The sequence below is a fragment of the Ranitomeya variabilis genome, chromosome 6 (genome assembly GCF_051348905.1).
Source record: "Ranitomeya variabilis isolate aRanVar5 chromosome 6, aRanVar5.hap1, whole genome shotgun sequence".
Classification (NCBI taxonomy): domain Eukaryota; kingdom Metazoa; phylum Chordata; class Amphibia; order Anura; family Dendrobatidae; genus Ranitomeya; species Ranitomeya variabilis.
The window spans coordinates 468,646,416-468,655,293 of NC_135237.1; the positions used below are offsets into that span (position 1 = coordinate 468,646,416).

The 8,878-nt window shown below is 45.0% G+C and overlaps 1 protein-coding gene across 3 annotated transcripts in view; it reads right to left on the reverse strand.

Moving 5' to 3' along the window:
• Positions 1-8,649, reverse strand: part of ARMC1 (armadillo repeat containing 1) — a 48,246-nt gene extending 39,597 nt beyond the window's left edge. The window contains exons 1-3 of one of the 3 annotated variants that reach the window (XM_077270583.1): positions 8,510-8,604; positions 7,727-7,863; positions 2,798-2,996 (exon numbers count right to left, since the gene is read on the reverse strand). In XM_077270583.1, the coding sequence (XP_077126698.1) occupies positions 2,798-2,959 (162 nt within the window). In that variant the 5' untranslated portion in view covers positions 2,960-2,996; positions 7,727-7,863; positions 8,510-8,604. The other 2 variants (XM_077270584.1, XM_077270582.1) reach the window with 2 other exon arrangements.
• Positions 8,650-8,878: the final 229 nt, after the last annotated feature.

Below are 8,878 nucleotides of genomic sequence, written 5' to 3' on the forward strand. Positions count from 1 at the left end.
CGCATGTGCTTAAACGCAAGAAAATACTGCAGGTTGTATTTCTGAAAATGAACGCATGCAGAAAAAAACCGCATGCGTTTGAAAACGCGACCAAACGCGTACAAAAAAACCGCATGCGTTTTCAATGTTAAATATAGGGAAAAAACGCATGCGTTTTTTTGTGCAAAAAACGCTGCAGACAAAAACGGAAGTGTGAAACCAGCGACGCTTTTTATAGCAAAAAAGTTTTTGCGTCTCCACATTTTGAGACCTATAATTTTTCCACATTTGCTCCACAGAGTCATGTGAGGTCTTGTTTTTTGCGGGACGAGTTGACGTTTTTATTGGTAACATTTTCGGACATGTGACCGTTTTTGATCGCTTTTTATTCCGATTTTTGTGAGGCAGAATGACCAAAAACCTGCTATTCATGAATTTCTTTTGGGAGAGGCGTTTATACCGTTCCGGGTTTGGTAAAATTGATAAAGCAGTTTTATTCGTCGGGTCAGTATGATTACAGCGATATCTCATTTATATCATTTTTTTTATGTTTTGGCGCTTTTATACGATAAAAACTATTTTATAGAAAAAATAATTATTTTGGTATCGCTTTATTCTCAGGACTATAACTTTTTTATTTTTTTGCTGATGATGCTGTATGGCGGCTTGTTTTTTGCGGGACAAGATGACGTTTTCAGCGGTACCATGGATATTTATATCAGTCTTTTTGATCGCGTGTTATTCCACTTTTTGTTCGGCGGTATGGTAATAAAGCGTTGTTTTTTGCCTCGTTTTTTTTTTTTTTTTCTTACGGTGTTTACTGAAGGGGTTAACTAGTGTGGCAGTTTTATAGGTTGGGTCGTTACGGACGTGGCGATACTAAATATGTGTACTTTTATTGTTTTTTTTTTTTAATTTAGATAAAGAAATGTATTTATGGGAATAATATATATATTTTTTTTTCATTATTTTGGAATATTTTTTTTTATTTTTTTTTACACATTTGGAAATTTTTTTTTTTACTTTTTTACTTTGCCCCAGGGGGGGACAATACAGATCGGTGATCTGCCAGTTTGCATAGCACTCTGACAGATCACCGATCTGATTGAAGTGCAGGCTGCTTCACAGTGCCTGCTCTGAGCAGGCTTCTGTGAAGCCACCTCCCTCCCTGCAGGACCCGGATCCGCGGCCATCTTGGATCCGGGTCTGGAGCAGGCAGGGAGGGAGGTAAGACCCTCGCAGCAACGCGATCACATCGCGTTGCTGCGGGGGGCTCAGGGAAGCCCGCAGGGAGCCCTCTCCCTGCGCGATGCTTCCCTGCATCGCCGGCACATCGCGATCATGTTTGATCGCGGTGTGCCGGGGGTTAATGTGCCGGGGGCGGTCCGTGACCGCTCCTGGCACATAGTGCCGGATGTCAGCTGCGATATGCAGCCGACACCCGGCCGCGATCGGCCGCGCTCCCCCCGTGAGCGCGGCCGATCGGCTATGACGTACTATCCCGTCGGCGGTCATACGGGCCCACCCCACCTCGACGGGAGAGTACGTCAAATGTCGGGAAGGGGTTAAAATACTGCATTACGGTATGCAAACGTGAACTAGTACTTGTCACAACTGGGAGTTTGTTAAAATTGTATCCAGTCCAGGCAATCCTGTGTGAGCTACACAAATTGGACTCGAGACAATGTAGCAGACTATCGGTGCAGAAAAGAGATCCTGCTGAACGTGTGCACCACATAGACCGCAGCATGCATAGATTATTAATATACTTTACTTATGTTAGGTAACTTCACCATTCTACATGCAAAGCCTAAAAATACATTTTAGAGGCGACAGCCCTGCGCCAACAAGTTTCCAGTCTAAGGGCTTGTTCACACTTTCCTTTTTTTGCTGCGGATTTTTCAGCTGCGGATTTGGAAAAACCGCAGTGCAAAACCGCGGTGGTTTTCACTGCGGTTTTTTGTGCGGTTTCTACTGCGGATTCCACTGCGGGTTTCCAACTGCACTTTCCTATTGGTGCAGGTGGAAAACCGCTGCGGAATCCGCAGAAAGAATTGACATGCTACTTCTTTTTTTCCGCAGAAAATCCGCGCGGATTTTCAAGCGGAAAAACGCAAAGTGGGCACAGCGGTTTTTGTTTTCCATAGCGTAACATTGTACTGTACCCTGCATGGAAAACGGCTGCGGAGCCGCAGCTGCAAATCCGCTGCGGATCCGCAGCAAAAACCGCAAAGTGTGAACATAGCCTAAGGGTGCTTCACACTGTGTTTTGGCACCTGTTCGTTGGTCTCGTCTAGACCCACACAAGACGGGATACGGCCATATGCGCTGATGGGGGTCATAGACTATAATGGTGGCGACAGAGTGAACGTGTGCTCTGTTGGGCATCATATTCGGGTTATACACCTTCTGGAAATGGAAACGAAAAATGTGATCTACTACATGTGAGCGTCCCCCTACAGGAGGCGTGTACGCCCGAAAAGGAGGCACAAAAGAGCGCTCGTTCACTGTCAGCACCATTATAGTCTATGGCCCCATCGGTGCATATGCTGGAATCCAGTTTTGCAGGGGTAATTTGGACTGGACCAATGAATGCAGTGTGAAAGCACCTGAAATGACACTCGGTATCATTGTAAAGGAACTGGTATTATCAGTGTAGAAACCATATACATAGGCCCTCAACAATCAGTTTTCTGCAAAAATCTGTAGCGTAAAAGTGTTTGAAATGTCACAAAATTTCAGGCTGGAGAACATTTCCTGCGATGGCGCACACAAAAGGCCGTTCTTGATGAATCAGGGCCACAGTTTTTGCACTCACCAGAAGAGCGGAGTAAACAACTGGAGGACTGGGATGGTCGAGGAATAGGATGAGGCCCGGCAGGCAGCCTTGGTCTTGTACAATGGCTCGGCGGTTTAAAGGATCCGAAGCCAAGTCTCGCAGTTGATTGACAACCGCTAATGCATCAGGCTCCCCGCTCATATTCAGATGATGTCTTTATGCCATATGCACAGAATACCTAAAGAGATTAAAAAAAAAGTCAAAATACAATTCTCAGGTATTTCACCCTCGATGATGTAAAAGCTATCTATATGTCGTGCAATTGGTAAAAAACAGGATGCAGGTAAAAAAAAGTTAAATAAAAGGCAGACTCTAAATTTCTTGCATAACCCTCTTGAAATGGCAGCCCCACATTTTATATTGCTGGTCATTCACTGAGGATTAGGGATAGATCTCCTGGGACCCAAGTCATCTAGACCAATCCGCAGGGCTTCCACCCCCATATAAAAGTGCATGGATCCGAGGGCCCGTGTTCATAAGGAAGCCAGTAATGATGGCAGTCAGGGGCCAAAGCTTCGTGTATGGACAGCTCATACATAGCCATTACGCTGTCCTGTGGTTTCTAATTTAATAGATGAATGGATGTAGTGGTAAAAGTCTCTCCTGCCACAAAAAGGCTCATTCACACATCAGTGATTTTTTTGTACACAAAAAAAAAAAATTCTGACTTTCATCTGTGTTTTTGATCAGTTTCCTCACAGTTTGATCAGTCAGTGTCAGCTTTGCCAGAGTGTCATTAGTTTTTCATGGATAAAAAAAAAAAAAAAAAATGAAAGAGGATTCTCAAACAGACTGTGAAAACCAGACAGCGCATGGATGGCATCCGAGTCCTGTCTGATTTTTCCATGGACCCATAGACTTGCATTGGTGAATATCGGACAAGTCTTAAAGTGAATACACCCTCAGATTCTCATAAAGTGTTCCTTCTACAACGCAGAATTACATGTTACAAACAGCCCCAATAACTTGTCACAAAAAAAAGTTTTAGATTGTTAGCAATTAATAAGACAAGCACATAAAATTGGTTGTAAGTTGGGCAATTTGTAAATCATGGTGCTGTTGTCAGATGTAGGGGCAAACGCAAGATATCTACAAATGTTGTATGTGTCAGTACGGATGAGCAACAAGATTCCAACTACCCAGGTCCAGAGTCCCATTCAGGCCTCCAGAGCAGCGTTCACTTTGGGGCAGGCCATCATCTGCGCCTCTATCTTCTACTATGGAGGTCATGCAGCAAGACTGCCCCCTGGTCCAGCTGCCACAGAAGACCACACGGGCCCCCGATATTAGGCTTGTCGGACTCATGTTGCTCATCTCTGTCTGATAGACATGGGTTTCCCACGGACGATTAGTGAATATTCCAATTTTTCAGGCCCACCAAGCACAGGTTACAGGAGTACGGCAGAAGCAGATCACATGCCAAAAATTTCTGGGTGGCAGCAACAAGAGCCTGAAAGTATGTGCACACGTTCAGGAATTTTCACGTTTTTTTTCGCATTTTTTCGTGATAAAAACGCATACATATGCATCCAATCATTTAGAATGCATTCTGCAATTTTCCGTGAAAAAAGAAATGCATCGCGGTAAAAAAAGCAGCATGTTCATTAATTTTGCGGATTTTTCGCGTTTTTCCCACTATTTAATGCATTGGGGAAAAAACGCTCAAAAAACACATGCAGATTTCTGGCAGAAAATGTCCGGCTTTTGTCAGGAAATTTCTGCAAGAAATCCTGAACGTGTGCACATACCCTTAAAGTGTCCATTCAGATATGAGCTAAGTTGGTGAAATCTGCCCCTTTTAGAGGAATCGGCCAACTCTGTGTGTATGATGTTCGGACGTGCCCCTCCTAAAGGCAGATGCAAAACGCTGGATTTTAACATACCTGATCACTAGCTGACATGGGCTCCAGCTACATCTCTCTGGCTTATTTCTGTACCAAAAATGACGATATATGCACGCTCGACTGAGCCAAGCGTGCATGTGTATGGGGAAGTCAGAGAAAATAACTGCTCCTACAACTTGTTTATGGCTACCTTATATCAGACTCGTAAGTCGCTGACATGGCCGCTTCTGTATCTCAGCGAAAACGGTAATTAATTACAGTTTTATGGCACAAGTAAAACTTTATCGGCTTTATATTTAGAAACAGAGTTAAGATGAAGGGGTTTGCCGGGGATCGGCCAAGAATATCAGGTGAGTGCAGTTTTCTGGTGAGTGTCGCCTTCCTTTCCGGTCACAATGCAGTCCCAGCCAAATGCCTGGTTACCAATGAGGGGAAAGTTGCTGTGACCACTTCAGATGCAGACCACCACAAATCTAATTTTGATGATTTTCCTAAGAACAGGCCATCAAAAACATTGTAGAAAACACATGGAAATAATTTATTTTGGGGCAAAGCTTCATGCAAGAAAAAAAATATAATTGAATGAGATTTCATAAACTGTACGTGGCCAAAGGGATAAATTACAAAAAAAAAAAAAAAAGACCGCAATCCACAGAAATCCATCCCTAGTAGGGATGAGCAAATGTGCTGGAATAAGGTGTTATCTGAGCATGCTCATGTCCTAACCGAGTGACTTTGACATGCTCGAAAAATGTCGAGCTCCCGCAGCTGTTCAACAGACGCAAGATACGCAGGAAATCCCTATCAAACAGGCAAGCCACGGCTTCCAGCCTTCCTTGCTTAGCTCCAGTCCTCATCTTCAAGGGCTGTATGGTCACATGGAAATGAAACTATTGTAAAAATCCCGAGACTCTCCGGCACAGAAACCCACTGAAGCTTTGCCACAAGTGACTGGACTAAGAGTCTTCTAAGTTACAAAGTCCAATAGGAATTAAAGTCCCACAGGTGCAAAAACAATGCTCGATCAGCAACAACGTACTCAATAGCAATCTGCTCTGGCTGTGGTGGCCTTGCAGCAATATTTTTTTATTTTTTAAGATGTTTTTGGTGTAAAACACCAGTTTCAACTTAAGTACAGAAACGCTGGGATTCTGCATTTTTTACATGCATTGTATTCAGGCTCCCTAAAGAAGCCTACGGAGATATAAAACTAAAATAGAAAAAGTTACCTAAAAATGCAGTTAAACCTTACACATGGCAACACGGCCTGTCATGGAAAATGTATCAATGATTTATGCTGGAGGCCTCATTCACACTTTTATTCTCATATGTGCGCTGTCTGTTTTTCATGGAACAAAAAATGAACTGAAGAAAAATGAATAATATTCAAACGTCATCCGTGTGTCATTTTCACCAAGCAGGCGAACGTAAAAGTTTTGAAAAACCTTGGGGATTTTTTGATGAGAAAACCATGGCACGTGGATTATAAAAACTGAAATATCAAAAATGGATCCAGCACATTGAATTAAAAAAAAAAATGGCCGTCTGAATGATACTAGTTTCACACGAGGGCAATAGAGAGAACCTGTCTACAATCTTTAATAAAAAAGAGAGCAGCCTCTGACTGGTGATTTTACAAAATATAAAATAGTGTCAAAAGTCGCTCTTCAGTGTTCCTAATGTCCCCGAAAGGGCTCGACCTTGGTAGAAATCCAGGTGGTGGGATCCTGGCAGGCAGAGTCAAAATTACAAAAAAATTTAAGAAAACGGTTCTGATTTTCTAGCGTACAGATGACGAAGACTGCTGCTTGTTAATAAGTCAGGCTGAGCGCTGACCCTGAGCGCTCTCACTCTGTAGCCAGAATCGTATAATGTTCCTTTCAATATCAGGAACATAACACCATTCGAACATGGATTTTCTAAGCAAGTACACCAGGCTCATCAGGTCAAAAAGATCTATGTAAAATGTGGAGACAGACTCACTTTAATTCCACTTTTGTGTTTAAACTCCTCACCGACTGCAGGATTCGTGCTTGTGTCAATGAACATAAGCATACTTGTTCTTATCAATGCGCTTGTCATTGAGGGGTCTGCTGAATTTGTATCCTAGAGAAACCTTCGTCATGTCAACATACAGCACCAGAACCCTCTCCTGCGGCTATACCTGGCTGATCCGCAGGTTTACTGCCATACTTACCCATTCTAGTGAACAGGACAGATGAATGCGTGGCTTAGTACTGTCAGTGGCACCAGTCACCTCGGATGTGGTAGTCGTCATATAACCCCATTAAGGCACTGTAAGAACAGTAACTGCCTTTGAGACCACCACTGAGCCTCATGCTGTAAAGGACTAATTGAAGAAAACATCTGATTTCATAGTACTTAACCCCTTAATGCATCAGTCAGTAGCAACCACTGCATCTAAGCATAGTGGGCTCCGTCACCCCACCACCCCCCTGTAACACAATTACAGTGATCTCATGGCTTGTTATGGCATAAGTCTAACTACGGCCCCGGATTTTCACCAAGAGGAAGAGAAGCCATGCAATATATGGTGCAAACTCTTTACTATAAGTTATGGAAGCCTAATTTGCATGAGACCAAAACATCTATTTTAAACTGGACTCCTACATAGAGAAGTGATTTAATCCATAATCTAGTGTGTAGGCAGGCGATCTGCCATTGATGCCAGCCACTAATGGGGCTGTCTAATCCTCTTTCTTCAGGACACCGCTCCCCGGCCTCCTGATGATTGGGGGCATTGTGGTCGTCCATCAGCATGGTTGCACAGTTGGTACTTTCTGATAAAAGCGCAGGAATCCAGCCTGATGTAGACAGTGACTAGGAAACATGTTACCTTTTAGGCTGCAGGGTGTCTGGTAACTTACGCAACGAGCAGTAAAAGTTATTAAATATCCTCTTGCTCTCAATAAAAATAAGAACAGAGAGGATATTTAATGAGTAAATTGCAGACTTGCTTCTTTTTACAAGGATGTTGCAATTTTACCCATTTACGATATTAACCCTCTGGTTGGCCCCATGTTGTCTTTCCAGGAGAGCTAACCTTGCAGATTGCTGAGCAGCGGCTGAGACTGCCGGCCGGGATTGTGTGATGACAGCGCGCTCTGACAGGCCTCAGTGCAGCGCTTACAAGCTCTGTAGGAAAGAGCTTTCAGGCACAGTGCATGTCTGGTCGGTAACCTAGACAATGGGCAGTAAACAAAAATATAAATCTGTTTGCATTCACAAGCACTTTCCAACAATACCCATCAATTAAAATGGGGATAACTCTTTAAGGTATAGATAAGTGGTGGCGGTGGGAACCCCCAGCTGGATGAGGATTACAGGTCTGCCCAATTCTTCACACTCCCTGGAGATCAGATCTGACCGTGCACGGTTATGGGGGGGAACCAGAATATCCCTGTAGGCTGTGGCGCCAGCACTGGGTGACAGGATCCCGCTGGTGAGGGTCCCTGGGCCGTACAGACCAGGTGCACAGGGGTACGGAGCCTATGTCCTGTATGGCGCTATTCACACAGCCTGCCATATACCGCACCACAAGCCAGTACCTGCTCCAGGGGTATGATGGGAGCGGATGAGTAATGGCGGCAGCCTGCACGGCCGCTCACTGACTGACTGACACCTGCATGAACAGACGCCATTCACAAGGCGCCAGTGACCCGGCAGTGACCGTCCCCGGGGCCATCCCTGCAAGTCCTGGAATGTGACGTCAGCAGTCACCCAGCCGCAGGCAGCCCGGGAACGGGACGAACGGGACCCTGAGCACCCCACACGCCATGGTTAGAACCGTCCCACATGGATGAACACCGGACACCGCATCACTCACCGACTACAGGTCCGGGCCTCTCCAGCCGCGGCCCGGGCTCACCTTCCGCAACGTGACTCTGTCATTGGCTATTAGCAAAGCCCCGTCCAACGCTCCAATCATCAGCCTCGTTCTAAACGCACGCTGTGATTGGCCAGCACACAGACAGCGCTGTCACCAGCCGCCATGTTTAGTGTGGGCGGCTCAGTAGTGCTGGCAGGAGATCAGTGACGGTCAGAGATTAGGTCAGACGGGGCGGCGAGCAGCGGGACCCAGGGAAGATCCAGGGAAACGACCTTCAGTGGAACAGAAACATTACATAGCGCCTTCTGTAAGCGTTATACTGAGGTTATTGGTTACATTAGTCACACTGGATATTACATTGCTGCT